Below are 21,362 nucleotides of genomic sequence, written 5' to 3'. Positions count from 1 at the left end.
TCATGTGTGTATCTATCTACTCTCATCTACTTATCAATCATCTATCTAATCTATCTGTATTAAAACCCATGAGTTCACACTATACCTCCAAATCCAACCCAATACCACAGGGTTTATTCTAAAACCCTCCTTTATATATTTGTAATTCCCTTCTCTGACAGTGAAAAACCTGGTTTTCATTATCAAGAATATATTACTTATTTGTTCAATGCTGGAATACACAGAAAGTCATCTCAGAATTGCTGACTGATACATCTTAAAAAAAAAAAGCCTACTTGTTCACATCTCACTTTTTTTTTTTAAGAGTTCTTTTTGTCTTTAACCTAATGGTATATATTCCAAACACTGTGTTCAAAGGGTACTGGGTTTAGTTCATTTTATTTCCCCCCTTCAGTGTGGTTATATTATTCATTTGAAATAGAGTTCTGTCCATTGGTTTCTGTTTGTATTCCATTTTAGGGTTTTTCTCCATTCTTGTTGATTTTATTTCTTTTCTCTTTGTTGAGATTTAAAAAAATATGTGAAACATTAACATAAAAAGTCAGAATTGTACAAAAAAGTATATTCAGAGAAGTGTCCCTGACTCCATGTTTCCCCATTTCTTCTTTCCTTCCTACCTTATTCCCACTGACCCCTTGAAGGTAACCAAACTTACAAATCTCTGTTTTATCCTTCTTATGTTTGTTTTTGAACAAGCACGTAGATACTAGTATATTTTCTTATTTTCCCTTATTTCTTACACAAAGGCAGCATACTTTAGTCTTTTTGTTTTATTTAAACAATATATCCTGAAAATTATTTCACATTACACACAGATCACAGATGTTGATCGACATCTTTCTCATTCATTTTTACAGTTGAATAATATCCCATTGTGTGTATGCACCATATTTTACCAGTCTCCAATATTGACATTTTCCAAAATTTTACTATTACAAGTAATGCTGCAATGAATACCCTTGGGTGTAGCATTTTATTATCATTTGCGGTGTATTTTCAGAGTAAATTCCTAGTAGTGGTACTGCTGGTTCAAAAGGTAAATGCATATATAGTTTCGTTAGATATTGCCAAATTCCTCTCCATAATGGTTATATCACTTTGTACTTCTATCAGCCATGTGTGTGAGTGCCTGTTTCTCCACAGCCTTTCCAATAGTGTTATGCTTTGTAATTTTTCCCAGTCTGATTGATGAGAAATTGTATATCCGTGTAGTTTTAATTTGCACTTACTTTATTATAAATGAGGCCAAACATCTTTTCATATGTTTACTGATCATTTTATGTCTTTTCTGTGAATTGTTTGGTCACGAATTTTGTCCATTTTCCTATTGGGTGTTTGGTCGTCTTTCCCCTTAAAATTTATTTATTTATTTATTTATTATTATTATTTTTTTAGCGGTACGCGGGCCTCTCACTGTTGTGGCCTCTCCCGTTGCGGAGCACAGGCTCCGGACGCGCAGGCTCAGCGGCCATGGCTCACGAGCCCAGCCGCTCCGCGGCACGTGGGATCCCCCCGGACCGGGGCACGAACCCATGTCCCCTGCATTGGCAGGCAGACTCTCAACCACTGCGCCACCAGGGAAGCCCCTCCCCTTAAAATTTAAAAGTGGAGAATTTTTAAGGGCCTGCAGTTTGCCCAACTGCTGGGAATGAAAGTTTAAGTGCTTGCTACTCAAAATCTGTGCATCCGCAGCATCTGCTTGGGTAAGGAATTTGACATCAGTGGGGAGCTTGTTAGGACTGTTGACTTTGGGTAACACACCTGATCTTCTGAATCCGAATCTGCACTTTAACAAGATCCCCAGGTGATTTTTATGCATACTAAAGTTTGAGAAGCCCTGGTCTCAATGATCTCTTAAAGACCTCATATTTCATCTCCACTAGGAATCTCTCCTGAAAAGATAAAAGTGAAAGGGGATTATATTCCTCCAGTACCATTAACCCTAAGTGGTATCTGTAAACTTACTAGATTTGGTAGATTAATTGCGTACCTTTCCCCCAGATGCTCTTCCTTGAAGGGCTATGTCTTCTATTTATATTACCTAGTGGAATTTTAAAATGCTGGTTTTTCTAAAATTAATCAACCAGTGTTTTTAGAAAACAAGCATTATGAGAAATATTTAGACAATGAAGCACAGTATGATAGTTCTTAAAAAAATTAAACATAAAATTATTATGTGATCCAGCAACTCCACTTCTACGTATATACTCAAAACAACTGAAAGCAGAGACCGAACAGATATTTGCACACCCATGTACACAGCAGCAGCATTTACAATAGCCAAGAGGTGGGAACAACCCAAGTGTCCATTGATGGATGAACTGATAAAAAAAACAAGTGGTACACACACACACACACACACACACACACACACACACACAATGGCATACTGTTCAGCCTTAAAAAAGGAGAAAATTCTGACACATGCTAAGTGAAATAAGCTAGACACAAAAGGACAGATATTGTATGATTCCACTTATATGAGGTACTTAGAGTAGTCAAATTCAAAGAGACAGAAAATAGAATGGTGGTTGCCAGGTACTGAGGGTAGGGGGAAGGAATAGGTACAGAGTTTCAGTTTAGGATGATGAGAAAGTCCTGGAGATGGATGGTGGTGATGGTTACACAACAATGTGAATATACTTAATGCCACTGAGCTGTACGCTTAAAAATAGTTAAAATAGTAAACTTTACATTATGTATAGTTTACGAAAATAAAAAAACCCCAAATCTTTTCACCATTAGGTTGTAAGAAACTTGAGAATTTTATTGTTATAAAATTTGACGCCTAGTAAGGCCTTGTATACAAAAGGATTCAACATATTTTTTTAAATAAAATAAAGGGTTCAGCTTTCATAGGAAAAAAAATGAAGTACAAAACTAAAAGATGCTTATTTAAAAAAAATTCAATCAATGCAAAAATAAAGAATGAAAGCTCCCTTTGCCCTTCCCTGGATGCTAACACAGGACTGACTGCTCTTTACAGGTTACTTTTTATTTAGGCTAAAAACAGATGTGCTCTTTCAGGATACACCTGTAAGAGATTTTAAACTAATTAGGTATTATTAAGACACATACAAATCCTAAAGCAAACCTAACAAGGAAATGATGCAGTTAAGAGGTTATCATTAAAACATAGATAATGCTTGAATTATAAATATTTGGGTGTTGTACAGTCATTTATATGCAAATTTTCAAAACTGGCTGCAGTTATATTTCATCTCCACTACCTACTAGTATCATCCTTGGCAAAAAGGAAAGCTTTCTTCCTACAGTTTTGGTAAAACAAAAACGGGGTTACTCCCTCAAGCTATAGTAGATGGGTTTATCTTCTACCACACTTTAAACACCATCCTCCCCATTCCATGCAGCATCGTCACCTGGAGCTGATGCTCCTCCTTCTATAAAGGTGTGACAGCCTCTCTCCAGGAGTTGATGCAGTAAGAACTCACAATTATAGGTCCACACTGGCGGGGATAAAAAAACAAAACAAAAACAAAACACCAGACTTTGGTAAGTGTATTACTTTCTGAGGACTGCTGTACCACAAACTGGGTCTCTTAGAACAAGAAATTTATTCTCTAACAGTTCTGGAGGCTAGAAATCCAAAATTAAGACATCAGCAGGACAATGCTCTCTCCAAAGGCTCAAAGGAAGACTCCTGTTTCATCCAGCTTCTGGTGGGTGCCAGAAATCCTTGGTGTTCCTTAGCTTGTAGATGCATCATTCCAGTCTCTGCCTTTGTCATCACAGAGCCTTCTCTCTGTGTCTGTCTCTTCTCTTCTTATAAGAACACCAGTTATACTGGTCCAATATGACCTCATTGTAACTTGGTAACATCTGCAAAGACCCTATTTTCAAATAAGGTCACATTCATGGGTACTGAAGTTAGAACTTCAGTATGTCTTTTGGGGGGACACAATTCGACCCGAAAGTGTAAGGACCAAATTTCTGCTCAAAGTTAAACCTAAGAAATGTCCCATTTGTTAACTCCACCGGGAAGAAGAGGCTCTGCTCTGAGTTGCTGGGAAAATCAGTCTTCCTGGGCTTAGTTCTCATTTCCATACCTCCTTCTCTGTCAGAACTTGTCCTTGTTTAGGCATTGTCAGTGACTACTGTCAGCACCACGCATCATCCCCTGCTTCCTAAATGAAAATCTGCCAATTCTAGAATATAATGAGTCAGTAAGCAAGCACAGAATTTAGGAGTAGTAGAAATGGGTAAACTCTTCACTTTCCAGATATACGTGCTCTTTTCTGTGTTCGTGTATTTCTTAAACAAAACAAAGCAAAAAAAGGAAATGAAGGAAAAACACCCCCACATTGTGTGCTTCTGTTGTTTTTAATAATAAAAAAATAATCTATTTGCAGTCTATGGAAGTAGATGTGGTTTAGAGAGTCAAGGTAACACAGCGGGGTAAAGATTTATGCTATCTGGAACTTCTTCAGGAGTCAGAAGCTCAAAGGTTAAAAATTTAGGATTCTCAGACTAGCACGTAACAGTTCAGGTAAGAACCGAACTGACATATCCCATGGAGCCCAGAGGTGTATATATGAGATGGGCATGGTCATATCAAGCAGCACAAGCTCCCCATGAAAGCAGCGCCTTCTGCCTGTTGGGGTCACCCAGCCCTACTCCTGGAACAGAAGCAGCCTGGTTCACATCTAGGCCACTCCCTCATTTCGCAGTAAAGGAAATCGGTTAGTAATTGTTTTTATAATCACACATGATTGTTTTGTTTATCTTCCAGCCTGTCAGGCTCACTTAGTGCTACATCCTGCACCCCAGAGCACTGGGAAAACAATCCAATCCAGCAAGCATTTATTGAGTACTGACTGCATGCCTAAACTCCAGGCTTATTATGGGCCAGACCTGCCCATTAAGTCCTGAACGGTGGTGTTTTGCTTTCTACACTAGATTGGTAGTTTTCCCACTTTAAGATTACGGTATTTGACTTTCTGGCAGAGTGGGACGCCACGGGCGGCCTCCTTCGGAGCTGACGTCTGCTAGGAGGCCTCAGTGCACTTAGGTAGCACAGGCACGGGAGATTCCCCTGAAGGCGGGGTCCACAGTGCCCCCGCGCGCGCAGGTAAGGAGCTGTCTATCAGCAGGCGGTGGGCGTGGCCTGTGCACACCGACCAATCAGCAGACCCACCCTTAAGGCAGTCTCCCCGCCCAAACCACGGAGCATGCGCCACGGGCGCTACGCAAATTCCTCTCTCTTCGCGCGCCCTCTCCGCGGCGAGGTCAGAGTTAGGCTGCCCCGAGTTTCCTCAGAAAAGAGGAGAAAAGGAGAGGTGGGGCCCGTTAGGGATGGGGAAGGCGGAAAGGCGGTGTGAGGAAGAAGTTCCTCAGAGTCGTGGCTGTCGCTAGCAGCCGCCAGCTCCCGGGTCATGTTGGGCCCGCAGGCCGGCGCTTCTGGGTTTCCCGGGCTCCGCGCCCAGCGGTCCCGCCCGGCCGCGGAAGCGCGGCAGATGGGCACGTCGTGTCCCCTCAGCCCCTTGCAGGTTATTGTCCTCAGTTTACAGAGGAGCTGGGCCAGGCTCAGAAGTTTTGATGGTGACTCAGCAGCTCGTCCTTGCGGGCCAGGGTCTGCGTGACTCATCCCGGACCCTCCCTTCGGCTCCAGAGGCTTCCACCGTTCGCGCGACGCCTCTGGGGGCGGAATAGTGCTTTGAGGCGGAGAAGCGCCGCCACGAGTGCGCGCGGTGCTCCACGCCGGGTCCCGGGCAGGGGCGCTCCGTCCCGCTCTGCATAGCCCGGGCTTCCGAACGGCTCTGTGCTCTTCGAGTGCCACCTTCCTGAAACCTCCGTCCCTTCAGCAGCCCCAGGGGGGGTGGGCGTGGTGCCACCGAACCCCGACCCTGCCGGTGACCGCGGAGTCCCCAAGATGCTGGGGCTCCTCAGGCAAGGAATCCACGGTCCCAGTGTATAGGCACCGGCTCCGAGGACTTGTCGACCCGGGAGGGCGCCGGGTCGCGCGCCCTCCCGGCGGCTTGCGCGGCCCTCGCCTCGGGTCTTCGGACGTGCGGCCTGGGGAGCAGTCGGACCAGGGAGGAGGCGACCCCCGGGGTCCCTACCTGCCCCGCCAGGCGTCCGGGGCAGCGCGCTGCCAGCCTCCCGCTGCCCGCCTCCCGCGCCGTAAGGCACCAGCCGCCCGACCTGCAGGGCCCGCTGTCCTGCCGCGCTGGCCCCTCCTCCGCCCGCCCCGCCCCGCGCCGCGCCGGACACCCCGCCCCGAGGAGGCGGCCCGGCGAGCGGGCGCCGAGGGAGGCTGGTGGCATGGGGGAGTAGCCGTCGCGGCCACAAGTACGGTTGCCCCTAGCGAGCCCCGGCGCCGCTCGGAGCGCGGGGGACTGCGGGAGCCTAGGGGGGTGGCTCGGGGCGTGACACCGAGCGGAGGGCGTGGCTCGGGCTGCGCCGCCCGGACGCGCGGCGAGCGGCGGGGGGAGCAGGCGGCGGCGCCGGGGGCCGAGGGCGGGCCGGGCCGAGCGCCGAGGGCGCACCTGGCGGCGGCGCGGCCCGGCCGGACTGCCGGAGCAGGCTCGGCGGCGGCGCTGGTGGCGAGGATGTCGCAGCCGCCGCTGCTCCCCTCCTCGGCGGAGACTCGGAAGTTCACTCGGGCGTTGAGTAAGCCGGGCACGGCGGCCGAGCTGCGGCAGAGCGTGTCGGAGGTGGTGCGCGGCTCGGTGCTCCTGGTGAGTGCGGGACCACGGAGGGAGGGAGGGAGGCGGGCAGGAGGGCGGGCGGCCACCTCCTTCACGCTCCTCTAAGTCGGCGGGGCGGAGGCGGAGCCGCCGACCCTACTGGGTCTGTAGGATTAAGAGGTGGTGAAGGAGGGGGGTGTTGGACAGGGGAGAAGGGAAGGTCCTGGAGGGGCAGCAGCTCCCAGACCCCCACCCTGCGTCTAGGGGGTCCTCTCCCCACTGCTGCTCCTTCCCTCCGGGGAAATTCCCTGGGAGTGAGGTCGCCATCTCCCTCCTACCCCCTCCCCCCCAACTTTACGTCCCTCTGCCGACTGAGAAATTACTCTCTCCTTTCCCCCTCCCTCCCTCTCACATCCCCCTTCTCCTCCCTTATTTTGGAGGGGCTTGGCACCTGTGGCCTGGAGGGGCGCAGGGGAGTGGAGGTGGCAGCTTCCTTTTCCAGTCCGCAGCCCAGGGTGGGATATGGCCCTGCGGACCCTTTGGGTGGGCTGAGCTCCAGAAGGGAAGGGGTTCTGTATTCTCTCCTCCACTCCCTCCCCCTGGCCGCCTCTTATCAAGGGTTAAGGGTCTTGATAGGAATCCCCCGTGACTTCAGCTTGGGTGCAAATTACTACGAAGTTTGGGGATTTGGAGCAAGCAGACCGGTGATTAATCTGGTCGTAGCAGAAAATCTTTTGAGAATAGGCCTCTGGGTGTGAGGAAGATGAAGTTTTAAATCAACTTTTCCACTGCCAGGGCTGGTCCTGCTGTACTTGGAAACGCAGTATACCCCATCACTTGGAAGGTGCGGAAGAGCAGCAGCGTGCTCTCCTGGGTAGCTGGAAACTTTTAGCAGCTCCTTGCATTGGCGCTGCCATTTGTTTTCTTGAAAGGGGCTTGTTTGTGGGTGGGTGACTTGTGTTTGTTGGAACGATCCAAGAAGAAGGGCCTTGGAAGTGATTCTCTGGGCTTTGTGGGGCTGTGTGTGGGTTATTGTTGGGGTGGAGTGCTGGGTCCCTTAACACAGGGCCTGGCTCATCTCTTCGGTGGCAGATAGATTCCCTTTCTGGTCAGACACGGAATGACATGAATGATGGTTGTGGAGATTGGAGACGAAGCTTCACTGATCTCCATAGCTAGTCTGTTCAGTTTGATTTTTCTCACAATTGCTCTGACAGCTCCCTCTAGATTCTTCAAACTCCAGTTGGTTCAGTAATAAGGGATTTTATTTTTCTCTTTTTACTGAAGTTGATCATTTGACGGTAAGGAGTAGAGCAGGAGTTGAGAGTGGACCAAAACCTGGGATCTCTTCCATAACTTCAGTTGCTTTGGCCTCAGTAGTATATCCTGTATCTTCCTGACTTTTGCCAATGTGTGTATGTTAAGGAGAAAGCCCGCAGACATCTGTGGCTTTTTTTTTGTTCTGGAAGGAAACTTAGTTCTTTTAACTGGGGGCACTGTCCTCGTTAGAGATTTGAGGCAAAAGAAGAGTAAATAAAATCATGATTTCCAAAGTGCGGACAGACCCGGACTGAAAAGGAGGTACTAGTTTGATAAGCCATTAGATTGAGCACAACACTGCTCATTACTCACATGCAACAGCCCTTGAATTCAACAGCCCTTCCTGTTGGAGGCTGGCCTACTGAGAGTGACCTAGTAGTGTCCATTCCCATGTGTGACATACTGCTGCTGTGCTCTACCTCATGACACTTTAATAGTACATCTATTTTCCCTATTCACCCTTAAGCATGAACAGCCACACGTTTGGCTGGTGTCTCAACCCTTAGTGTTGTCTGTCTGTGATCATTGTCTGATGAAACTTGTGATGAAACAAACACAAAATGCTGGAAAGTAGGTGGGCCTCCTTGGGCCTTTGAAAGGCTCCCCCGCTGAATGGGAAATACACTGCAGTGATTCTGCATTGCAGATGGAGGAATTTGCAATAGCTTACAGATATAAAAACTACCCATCAACCTCACCCCCCTCACCTCCTGCCAGGTACTCTGCCACCGCCTGCTTTTTCTTGCTGCTCCCCAGTGTCTGCCAGGAAGCCACAGCAGGTGCACCTCTCTCGGCTTTGTTCTAGGAGCATCTAAGAAGCTACCCCTGATCCTTGCAGAAGGCAGAGCAGCAGCCAGGCCAGGGTTTGGAATCCCATGGTCCACCGATCCGTGCTTGGATGGAAGTAGTACTCTGCTCTGTTTTTGACAGCTTGGGTCAGCGCTAATACAATGCCTACAGCATAGTAAACACACAGTAAATATCTCTTAACTAGCTGACTAACGTAGCAATTCTGTAGATGAACTAAAAGAAAAACGAACAGGGTATGGCTTTAACTAGCTCTTCTCATGTTTCTAGTATTGATGAGTGGCTTTTAGTGAGATCAGAAACAACAGAATTAAATAGTTCAGTGGGTAATAAAGGCTGCCATTTAAAAAACAAGCTTTAAAGTGTAGAAGTAAGGTGTACTCATAAATTTTTTGTTAGGTTCATTTTTCATAAGCTCAGGTGTGTGGGCCTTTAAAAATGAGAGTGTAGGGCTTCCCTGGTGGCGCAGTGGTTAAGAATCTGCATGCCAATGCAGTGGACGTGGGTTCGAGCCCTGGTCTGGGAAGATCCCACATGCCACGGAGCAGCTAAGCCCGTGTGCCACAACTACTGAGCGTGCGCTCTAGAGCCTGCGAGCCACAACTACTAAGCCTGCATGCCACAACTAATGAAGCCCATACGCCTAGAGCCTGTGCTCCGCAACAAGAGAAGCCACCACAATGAGAAGCCTGCGCACCGCAATGAAGAGTAGCCCCCGCTCGCAGCAACCAGAGAAAGCCTGCGCGCAGCAATGAAGACCCAGCGCAGCCAAAAATAAATAAATAAATTTATAAAAAATGATAGTGTATTAATTTGTTTGAAAACCTTGAAAAAAAATACAAAAAAGCAGAGAGAATAGCATCATGAACCTTCATAATCCATCACCCAGATTCAGTAATTATCAAGATTTTGCTAAACTTGCTTTAACTGTCCCCTTTTCCCCCTCGTTTTTTTGTGTGATTGTGAGTGCCACACCACCCATCATTTCACCCCTATATAGTACCCAGTGTGTATTATTAAAAATAGGGATGTTTTCTTACTACAGTGCCATTATGTTAAAGTTTGCAATAATCTGTTGACATACTATTCAGATTTCCCAGATTGCCTAAGAAACATCTTTTAATGGTAGTTTGTTCTAATCAGGATCCTAACAAGTTTTGCTGGCTTTTTCAAATGTGGTTTATTCTTTCATGAGTCTTAGAATTATTAATGACGGAGTGAACCCTCCCTGGGGTCAGGAGTCCTGGGTTTTAATCCTAGAGCTTTAGTAGTGCAGAGCGTGGGCTCTGAAGCACCTGGGTTGTAATTCCAGCTCTGCCCCTTACCAGCTGTGCAGTCTTAGGCATATAACTTAGCCTTGGTGTGCCTCGGTTTCCTCATCTGTAGAGTAGAGATAGTAATCATACTTACTTTATATGGTTTTTGGGAGGATTAAATGAGCAATAGAGGTAAAGCTCTTAGATGGTGCCCAGCTGATATTCTGCCAGCTACTTAAGTCACCCTGGGCTGTCGCTTAACTTCTCTGAACCTCAGGACTCCTGTTAAATGAGGAGCTGTACTAGATTGTTCTAGAGTCCGTTTCCTTACCAACAGGATTCGATTCTAAGATGCTTTTACAAGAGTAGCAGAGGTACTATTAGTAGTATTCTTTTTTTTTTTTAATAACTCCTTTAGGCTATTGGAGCACTTTTTTTTTTTAATTTAAATTTATTTATTTATTTTTGGCTGTGTTGGGTCTTCGTTTCTGTGCGAGGGCTTTCTCCAGTTGCGGCGAGCGGGGGCCACTCTTCATCGCGGTGCGCGGGCCTCTCACAGTCGCGGCCCCCCGTTGCGGAGCACAGGCTCCAGACGCGCACGCTCGGTAGCTGTGGCTCACGGGCCTAGGCCTAGTTGCTCCGCGGCATGTGGGATCCTCCCAGACCAGGGCTCGAACCCGTGTCCCCGCATTAGCAGGCAGATTCTCAACCACTGCGCCACCAGGGAAGCCCCAGTAGTATTCTTAACTGTAGGAAATGTAATTTATGATTTTGGGTAATGAAAGAAGAATCCTCACAACTCCAGAATTAGCTGCCCGTGATTGAGAATAGTCAGGAGGGCAGCACGTTCAAAATAATATGCAAACTCAGGAGAAAAACTAGAAATAGTTCCCTGATCAGGGTTGAGTTGCGACTGGGCCTTTCAGATGCATTAAAGATAGCATCATAATGACCTAGATCTAACGGAGTATACCACCCAAGGCCTAAAAATCTTCTTTTTCTGAAAGGTTTGTGTAAATATTGGGACAGGGCGCTTTGCATGGGTTTGCTGGCTCGACTGCGCTTGGGTATTGATGCCCAAGTCATCTGGCTGCCGGCTTCCTTGCCGATCTTATCTCAGCGTGCTCAGCTTCAGGCTCTCCTTTGACATCAAGCCCCTGCTGGTGACACCATTGCACAGCCTTCGGAGAGCCTGCAGTGTGAAACGAAATGAAACCAAGTCAGGCCGTCACTAAATTTTCCTTTGTGTAACTGGAGGATGATGGACAGAGGTGTGGGATGATAATCTCCCGGAGTGCACGCTTGAGGCCCTTCTCGCCCTCCCAGTTCAGTCAACACGAGATTCCAGTATGATCTGAGGTAACCTGAGACCCGAGGGGTGGTGTTCTTTGAAATCCTCAGGTAACGTAAAACCTCATTTTGGCTGTAATTTTAAATCAGATAGGATAGGAAATCGGTAACTGAACTGGCCTGAGCTTCACCTCACTGTCTTTCTCCGCCCTCTGGTAGAGTCCTAACAACAGAAATGTCCCAGAATACAGGAAGCAGGGTGGAGGCCCATCTCCAACTAGATAATCAACAATAGGTTCTATTTCTTTGGTTTCTGATCCATTTGAATATTGGGAGACAGGAGGACATTAGTAATGCCTTGAATTTGAAAAGGGAAGAAGGGAATTGTGAAATCTTCATCCACATTTGATGAGGGCCTGCTCTGTGCTAGGACTTTTTGCTGGGTGCTGAGGACCTGCTGCTGTGTTGGAGCCCTTGCCCTGAAGGGCTTATGGTCTAAACAGGTGGACAGGTCACTGTTCAACAAAAAGATAGCAGTACACAGGAGCACATATAAAGGTTCAGATGCCTGGTTCAGACAACACATGAAGATGAAATAACAGAGAACTGATGTACTTGGGAAAGGGTTTGTGAAGAATTGAACTGGACCTGGAAGATGTAATGATAAGGAAGACTTTTCTCCAGAAAAGAATGAGAGAGATTGAGCACATGCTTAAAATGCCCGGCTAGGCAAAGAAGGAGCAGAGCAGCTTGGACAGAGTAAGTTTTAGAAGGAAGGGAGAGAAGCTTTGAGAAATACAGTTGCTAATTTGGGGAACAATTTCAATGACTGGCTGAGAACACATCATAAACGCTTCTTAGAGAGATCTTCCCCTCAGTGTAATCTTGGGGGTAAATAATATGACAGTTTTGTGTCACACAAGCCTAAGGACCCAAAGAGAAGTCTATGACCCAGAACAGAAAACAGGCCTCTGTGTGTGTCAACCTTTAGGGTGCATGTGAACAGTAGTCAAACATGGTGGGTACACCATTGAGTAAATGATATTGCATAAAAAGTATTGGGGTCCCACCTTATACAGTAAATCCCCTACATACGAACCTTCAAGTTGTGAAGTTTCAAAGATGTGAACATGCCCCTGTATCCCAGCTGTTGTACTGTACTACTGTACTTTTCAAGGTACTGTACTGTAAGATTAAAAATGTTTTCTTTATTTTTTGTGTTTTTTTAACGTATTTTTTGTGTGAAAACTATTATAAACCTGTTACAGTACAGTACCATATGGCCGATTGTGTTAGTTTGGTACCTAAGCTAACTTCGTTGGACTTGCGAACAAATTGAACTTAAGAACACACTCTTAGAATGGAACTCGTTCGTATATAGGGGACTTGTGTCACTGAAATAAGTGATAAATAAATGTAAGAGTCACATGTAAAATAAATCAAAGAAACAGCATAAAACATGGGTGAATAATCATGTAAGGGTGGAGAGGAATTTTTTTAAAGCATGAAAGTAAAGGAAAATAGTTTGGCCTGGGCTTGGGAGGTGAACCGGGGCCTTGCCATTGATGAGCTGAGGACTTTGATCAGGTTTCTTCACCTAAGCCTCAGTTTGCTCATCTGAGAATTGGGATTGTTAGGTATTATTATCTTAGGGCATTCTTAAAGTAAAGATTAAACAATTTAATATATGTAAAGATCCTTAATACTAAGTGCTTAACAAAGGTAAGCTTGTATTATGATAATAAAAGATTGCTTGTCTTGACTAAATGTATCTGGAGCCAGCATTTATTAAGCACTTACTGTGTCCTAGGATATGTATTAGGGCTTTACATGGGAGGTCAAGTCACTTCAAGGTCACAAGCCTATAAGTGGGGGATCTGTGTCTTGAACCTGGGCACTGTGGCTTCAGACCATGTGTTCCTACTCACCACTCTGCCTTCTGCCTCCCCATGCAAACTCAAACCTCTGTTCTGTATGTTACAAGTACCATAAATTTAAAAGTCAAATAATAAGCTTAGGAACAGTATTTGTCTTCTCTGTATATCTATATCTCTGTCATAGTGTTAAGTTTTAAAAAATATATTGAGAGTTCTTACGAATCAATTAAAGAAAGAAAAATACTCCAGAAGAAAAATGGGCAAGGACATTAATAGGTAATTCCTCAAAGAAAGGAATACAGTTAGCCAATGAAGAACAGAAGAAAAAAATCTTCAGCCTTGCTAACAATTAAAGAAACATTAATTACAGCAAGATGCCATTTTGCTTGATAAATTTGCAAATTTGCAGAGATAGAAGAGGTTTTGCACGGATGGGGTGAGCCAGGCACTTTTGTTTGCAGGGCTTCCTCATCCCACAATTCCAGGGGCCCCATTCGCATGGCATTGTATGAGCATTGTGTCACCTGGGTTTTGTAACATGCATGGTATAACTTTTTGAGCTGGGCTGTATGTATGAAGAACTTTAATGTGCTTCCGTTCTTTGGCTCAGTACTTAAGATTATAGGAATTCCCCCTAAGGACTAAACTGAAATGTACATAAAAGACAGTGTCTGAAGTCACAGTGCTGATGGTTCAAGGCAGAAAATGTAAAATACTGACCAACTGCAAACGATCTAAAGGTCTTAACAGTAGTGTAAATGGATTGTGGGGTTGGATTGTTTATGATGCCATTAAGTTTAGTTTTAGAAGAATAATGACTTGAGAAAATTCTTCCATTATAGTGTTGGGAGGCAGTGAGGCCTGCGGTTAAGTTTGGGGGCCTGGGTTCTGTTACCACTTTAACACTAACCACTATGTGACCTTGGGTTGTGCCCCTGCAGCCTGGCTTCTGCCTTTAGTGTGGGGTAGCCTCTCCGTCCTCACCCCTTCAACTTGTCTTCTGCAGCATTTGTTACCACACAGCACCTCTCTCCCCTTCTCTGGTTCTCCCGCTCCTCTGTTCCCTTGCTTCACTCACCACCCTTCCGAAAGAGTCCCTTCTCCGCCTTTGGCTCATAACATTTAATCTCTTCCCTGCACTCTGCAGGGAGCTGCATACCTTCATTGCAATTTCTGAATCATTATCTCAGTTTTGATTTTTTCCCCCCAGCTCAGACCTGCTTTTCTGCTAACTTGCCTGACGTGTACTTGGCTGTCCTACCAGTCCCTTAAGTTTAGCATCTATGAAACATAAACAGTCACTTTTCATCTCAAAGCAGACGTCCTTTTCGCATACTTGTTTTCTGTAGTGAGAGTCATCGTTGCATGGTCACCAACTCTGAAATCTCTAATTCCTCCTTATTTCTCCCTCACGCTGCCTCTCCATTGAGGTTGGCGGGGGACCACGTTGTCCATATTCTGGCACCTGGGTTGATGGGACAGCCAGTGTCTTGAATGTGGTGGGTTCTTTTTTTTTGGCTGCGTTGGGTCTTCGTTGCTGCACGCGGGCTTTCTCTAGTTGCGGTGAGCAGGGGCTACTCTTCGTTGCGGTGTGCGGGCTTCTCATTGCGGTGGCTTGTCTTGCTGCGGAGCATGGGCTCTAGGTGTGTGGGCTTCAGTAGTTGCAGCACGCAGGCTCAACAGTTGCAGCACGCAGGCTCAGTAGTTGTGGCTCGCAGGCTCTAGAGCGCAGGCTCAGTAGTTGTGGCACATGGGCTCTTCCCGGACCAGGGCTCGAACCCGTGTCCCCTGCATTGGCAGGCAGATTCTTAACCACTGCACCACCAGAGAAGCCCCACAATTTACCTATTGATGTGTATGTACATTTGTTTCGCATCTGTTTCCCTCACTGGACTGTTGGTTCACCATGGTTTCCCCAGTACCTGGCACTTAGCAGGGGCTTGATATATATATATATATATATATATATTTTTTTTTTTTTTTAAATTTTTATTGAAATATAGTTGATTTACAATGTTGTGTTAGTTTCAGGTGCACAGCAAAGTAATTCAGTTATATACATATATATATTCTTTTTCAGATCCTTCTCCATTATAGGTTATTACAAGATATTAGATTTTTTTTTTGATGAATGAAAGACTCCTGAAGTCTCTACATCTGACACGTTTTATTTTTAAATCTTTTTTGATTCCCCACTGCCCCTAATTTCTCTCCCCTGCACCCATTTCTATTTACTTCATTCTAGCCTATCTCTTTCTGCCAGATTAACTTTCCTAACGCACAGGATCCATTATATCATTAGTTTCTCATTGCAACCTGATAGATTTGATGATGTTCCTGTACATAAGAATGCATCGCTTTGAGGCTGGCCCTTTGTCTGCTTTAGTTTGGAAAAAGCAAGTTGTCAGTAAATCTGCGTGATCTTTGCATAGGTTTTGAGAGCAGCTGCGCATTTTAATACAGGTAATATTCATTTCCTTTTTTAGGACAGTTTTCTTTTCACCAAATCTGTTGAACTCCAACGTGTAAAAGAACACAATGATCTAATTCTTATGTTAGGTATCTAGTAACTCATCTGAGAACAAAACAAAATAAAACAAAAATACAAATAATAAAAACCTGCAAGTGCTTTTCTATCACTTGAAGCATGAGTTTTGCAAATCATTAAGAAGTACTCAGATGGTGAAGTTTTTTCTGTTTCTTTTACATCTCTGTCACTTTTTCTTTTTCTCAGATGGACTCCTTAAATTCTTATCAGCAAATTGTTGGCAAGGAGACTTACTACCTGATCAGAGCTCTGTAATGCCAAATGGTTTGTTGGCATCTCCCTGCCCCCCCCCCCCACCCGCCGCTTTCTTTGAAGTTGGCAGGAATAAATACAATCAAGATAGTGCTTGGGTATGTCTACTTAGGGAGGCTGACTGGGTCAGTGCATGTGTTGGAGATGTGCCCATTTATTTATTATAGATTAACATTTGTTGAATGTTAGTCTGAAAGTGAATCTGAAAGCAGATGTCATTGAACTGCCCACCATCTCCATTGACCACAAGAAGTTTATTCTCAAACTCTGTGTACTTAGAGATTCACATACTGTATTTTCATACAGAAAATACACGTTCTGTCATGTGGATGTAGAAATGTTCTAAGGAAAGTTGTTTACCATGATAAATTAAAAAATTATAAACAGTATATACAGATTGTTTCCTTTTTAAAAAAGCATAAGCACTCTTTTGTTGATGAAAAAGTTTTATGGTATTACAGATGCTACAGTACAGTATGCTCTTGTTTCAGGAATAAGTTAGATATCAGATGTTTAGTCTCTGAATTCTAGAACTTAGAAAATAACCATGGTATAACCAAGTTTCTGTTAATAGGGGGATAGTTCTGTGAGGAGTAGCAGTAGGATGTAGTGGATAAGAACTTGAGCTCAGGAGATTCTAAACCCAGCTCTTCAGAGAAAGCTCTGCTTTCTCAGTCTCTTCACCCCAAGAATGGACATCATAATAGCACTCATCCCATCATCATCATGTTTGTGATGATTAAGTGAGAAGATGCATATAAAGCACTTAGAATAGGGCCTGGCGCACAGTAAATACCCAGTAAGTACAAGCTTTTGTGATTTATGAGGGCAGCCTAAAGGAATATCATATAACTCTTAAAAGTGCTCCTTATGGAGGACTTATAACGGGAAAATTTTAATGTTGGGTGAAAAAGAAATAGTATGTGGAAGTATGTACATCACAATTGTGTAAGAAATAACCTGTGTGTAAGAAAAACGTTGGAAGGAAATACATGAAAAGGGAATATGATTTGTTCTTTATATACTCTAATATTTCCTAATTGTTTAACTTTCATAAGTGAATGGATAATAACCTATCAAGAAAAAAGAAAACGAATATAGGAGGGAAATTTTGGTGCTTCATGTAAGACACTTCAGTTGGTCCTCTTTGAAAATTGTACATCTTAGTGCTTATACAGGTGTGCATCTTAATGTAAAATGTGTGTTCCTGGAATAAGATAAACACGTGCATCTTGGTAGCAAAAATATTGTCAACAAGTTAAGAGTCCTGCTTTGAATGCTCAGAGGAAGGAAGGAGGCCCAGGTGAAATAATGAAACGTTCCACTTGACGGTGTTATAAAATTCTTTCCAAAAAACATCTTGCGTGAGCCTCTGGAAAAATGTAGTCAGATAGACAGGGATAGTGGGGTTTTTGGTTTGTTTGTTTAAATTTCTGTTTTGATGAGGAAACTGAAGACCAGAGAAATCAAGTGACTTGCTTAAGGTCACCTGGCTCATAGTTAACACTTTTTTCTTGATAGGGTGGCAGAGTATGTCAAAAAAGATATAATTTAAAAATTTGAGTTTGTCAGAAACTTTTTTATTTTTTTAACATCTTTATTGGGGTATAATTGCTTTACAATGGTGTGTTAGTTTCTGCTTTATAACAAAGTGAATCAGTTATACATATACATATGTTCCCATATCTCTTCCCTCTTGTGTCTCCCTCCCTCCCATCCTCCCCATCCCACCCCTCCAGGCAGCCACAAAGCTGATATCCCTGTCCCATGCGGCTGCTTCCCACTAGCTATCTACCTTACGTTTGTTAGTGTGTATATGTCCATGACTCTCTTTCGCCCTGTCACAGCTCACCCTTCCCCCTCCCCATATCCTCAAGTCCATTCTCCAGTAGGTCTGTGTCTTTATTCTTGTCTTACCCTGTCAGAAACTTTTAAATGGTTAATTTGAATCATTACACGCCTTTGTGGAAAGTACCATGAATTCTCTGGGTTGGTAGAAATTTGTGACATGGAAATGAAATCATACTGCTTTGGAGGTGAAAGATATCTCTAGAGGTCATCTGGTTCAGTTTCCTAATTTTACAGATGAGGAAGATAAGATCTACCATGATTAATCTGTTTATGGTCATACAGTTCGTGTTATAGACAAGAACAAAGAACAAAATCTACAGAGTTTACTGGCTCTGATCCAATGTATTTTCCACTGACCCCAGGAAATAATTGAATGTACTTTGTTTACTTTTGCATTTTATCAAGTATCTTTACATACTGTGGTAATCAGATAATATCAGAATATGAAACATCTATTTGTACCATGGATCTCTTTCCCGCTTGTATATTTCATTAGTCCTAGGCCAGTTTGTAGGTGAAATTGACATTCATTTTTCCATAAGCCGAGAAATGAGTTCTTCATTTCTGTTTAAGGTATATTAGGAGGACAGAGAGAAAGAAATAAAAAGCAAGAATTACAAGATTAATCTACAAAAGATCTCAATAGAAACTTACTGAAGAAGGAAGAATTAACTTAGTAGTCAGATAATATTTTTTAAAGGGATATGAAATCACGGTTTTATGGGTACTTTGGTTAAAATAATTCTGTGGCTTGAGGAAAAAACCTTCATGGGCCTATTAACCTACAGTTCTTTAATGTAGACTAAACTCTATTAACCTGGGTCATTTTACCTTTCAGCCTGCTTTGCCTTGGCTAAAATAAATACTCAGCTGTAAATGGCAGCTTGTTCAAATTGTATCATTACTAAAAGAGTTGTATTCCTAAGATTGTTTAGAGAACTTATCTAATCTGTCATTCTAACTTATTGCTATTTTCTTAAGTAGAAAGCACAGTTCCTATGGTGATAGCAGAGGTACCATAATATTTATAGTATACTAAATTCGTTCATAAACCATTACACTAGCTAGTATTTACAGGATATTTAATCTCTGAGGTTAGCTTTTTTTCTTCCCAGGATTTGAATATGTTCATTTAGCCATTTTAATTTTCTTTATTCTTTAAAAAAAAAACCTTCTAAGAGAATGTTAATTATTTTTTTCCAGAAGATGAGAAATAACTGCTGTTATATCATTGTTTTTTTAAAATGGAAGAATGTGTACCCTACTGATTTCTTTGGAGTTGATTTTGTGAAAAACCAATTAAAGTATCAAACTTTTAAAGGGACTTAGAATTCAAAGCCACTGAAAACTGAGATGGGCAAAGATTCCTGACACAATGTTAATTTCTCCTGGAAGAATTAATATATCAGGCATAGTTGCTGGGGACTCCATAGGTGGTGGGATGGTGGGGATGGGCTCCTTTGGTGGATTTTGGGGAGGGTGTGGTCCATTTTAGGAAAGGGGTTTCAGAGTCACAGATGTCTTCTTCCATAGCTTCAGTTGTTGGAAATGATCAGAAAGAGTGCTGGCTTCTTTCTTCACAACTTGGAGTCTTGGTGTCTTGGATATCCCCTACTCTGTGAAGCAAGCCCCAAACCACTCTACCCCACGGTCTCCCAGCATATTCCAGTGAGCTGTACACTTGCTGTTATGAGACCTGGGTTCTACCTGTGATGCCTATCCCTTTGTTGTCTTGGCCTGGTGTCACCCGCACAATGTGGGGGGACACTGACCAGCCTACAGTGGATGTAAGATCCTCCTTTCGGACCAGATTTTTTTCTTTGGAGCCTGGCCTACTGTGGCCCTGGAGCTCATTTCCATCAAAGGTGACCTTTGGGAGGGGAGGGACAGAGGCCACAGAGAGCCCAGGCTTCTGTGCTCCAGGCTTCCTCATGATCTTCTTCTTCTTATCAGTCCAGGGTGTCTTGCCCCGGAGCCTCCCTGAGGATTCAGTGTCCTCTTGTTTATCTTTTAGTCAGGATCTTAGCAGATCTTGAGGCATTTTTTGAGTTCTTTTTTTTTTTAATTAATTAATTTATTTATTTTTGGCTGTGTTGGGTCTTCATTTCTGTGCGAGGGCCTTCTCTAGTTGCGGCAAGCGGGGGCCACTCTTCATCGCGGTGCGTGGGCCTCTCTCTATCGCAGCCTCTCTAGTTGCCGAACACAAGCCCCAGAGGCGAAGGCTCAGTAGTTGTGGCTCACCGGCCTAATTGCTCTGCAGCGTGTGGGATCTTCCCAGACCAGGGCTCAAACCCGTGTCCCCTGCATTGGCAGGCAGATTCTCAACCACTGCGCCACCAGGGAAGCCCTGTTTTTTGAGTTCTTAACAGTGACATTAGCAGACAGAAATGTTGTGTTGTTACAATTTTTTAAGCTCTTGTGCTTAAAAATTTGTGTTCAGTAGATCCCCAGTTGTCACTGGTTGTTCATTTACTCAACAGACACTACAGGATAAACATTTGATTAAGACACAGACCTTGTCCTCAAAGACTGTGCAGTCTAGAGGGAAAAGGAGCACAGACAGGCCCCAGGGAGCCCTCGGGTTGGCGTTCCCCTTTGGGAGTCCTCTGCCTCTTGGCTGTTTTCGCACCCTGGAAGGAAGAAGGACGGTTGTGACCTGTTGCAGGTTGAGTTCCTAGGAAGGTGCTGAGAGTGAAGTCAGCTTTCTGGGAAGTAGAAAGGTACTGGGACCTCAACTCTTACACTGCTTTCCTGAGACCCAGGAAACATGAAGCTTGACCTGCCTGTTCATTGTAGGAGTAGTGACAAAATGTTTGTCTCATGAAGATACTGAGTAGAGATAGAGGAAACTCACATCAGTGATAAGAGTGCAATGGGAATTGTGGGTCAGGCTCAAAGGCACAGACTATAGAGCTAGAGAGGGAGCTATTAACATCCTGAAGAGTCCTAAAATTAAGATTTTTATCTATGCACGAGTAATTTACTTTGCCAACTAGGGAGAACAGGTTGGGCGTTTAAGAGATTTATTTCTCGTGACATCTAGAATATGTACTGAGGTGCAAAGATCCCCAAATATGCAGGGATTTAGATCTTGATCATGTCCTTATTTAGTCCTAGAAGCCATATGAAACTTACGTTAAATAATTCAGTGTGATAGTAACATATTAAACTTACGTTAAATAATATGGTAGTATATTATTGTAGTTATTTATATACTATGGTTGAGGGTTTAAGAACTGTAAAACCTCTGCTTTCTTCAGAACTGAAAATGAAACCAATTTTTGTGGGGCTCCAGATTAAAAAATAATCTGAATTGATTGTGAGAACTGTGCATGAAAAGAAAATTCAGTTTTTTATGCAAATTGTCATTGACTTTAAGCTCCATGGGACAGAGATTTGCATGGTGCTGTTGCCTGGGCTTTTAGTGATTGTAAAAGATACTAAGCATGGGCGCTTTTGGAAGCAAGGTGACATCCTGCTGATTGCAGTTAGGCTAATGATAGCATAACTGACA

General features: G+C 44.0%; 1 protein-coding gene across 5 annotated transcripts in view; it reads left to right on the top strand.

The window, feature by feature from the left end:
* DOCK9 (dedicator of cytokinesis 9) overlaps positions 1–21,362 on the top strand; it is a 378,503-nt gene that overhangs the window by 91,424 nt on the left and 265,717 nt on the right. For 3 of the 5 annotated variants that reach the window (XM_059995763.1, XM_059995760.1, XM_059995756.1), the window contains exon 1: positions 6,450–6,698. The exons of the other annotated variants lie outside the window; for them this stretch is intronic. In XM_059995763.1, the coding sequence (XP_059851746.1) occupies positions 6,570–6,698 (129 nt within the window). In that variant the 5' untranslated portion in view covers positions 6,450–6,569. Of the gene's footprint in view, positions 1–6,449; positions 6,699–21,362 lie in introns of those variants that run through there. 5 annotated transcript variants of the gene reach the window in all.

The sequence above is a fragment of the Delphinus delphis genome, chromosome 18 (assembly GCF_949987515.2).
Source record: "Delphinus delphis chromosome 18, mDelDel1.2, whole genome shotgun sequence".
In the NCBI taxonomy this organism is placed as follows: Eukaryota; Metazoa; Chordata; class Mammalia; order Artiodactyla; family Delphinidae; genus Delphinus; species Delphinus delphis.
Note: the sequence above shows the minus strand (reverse complement) of the source record. Positions and strands in the feature narration are given on the sequence as shown.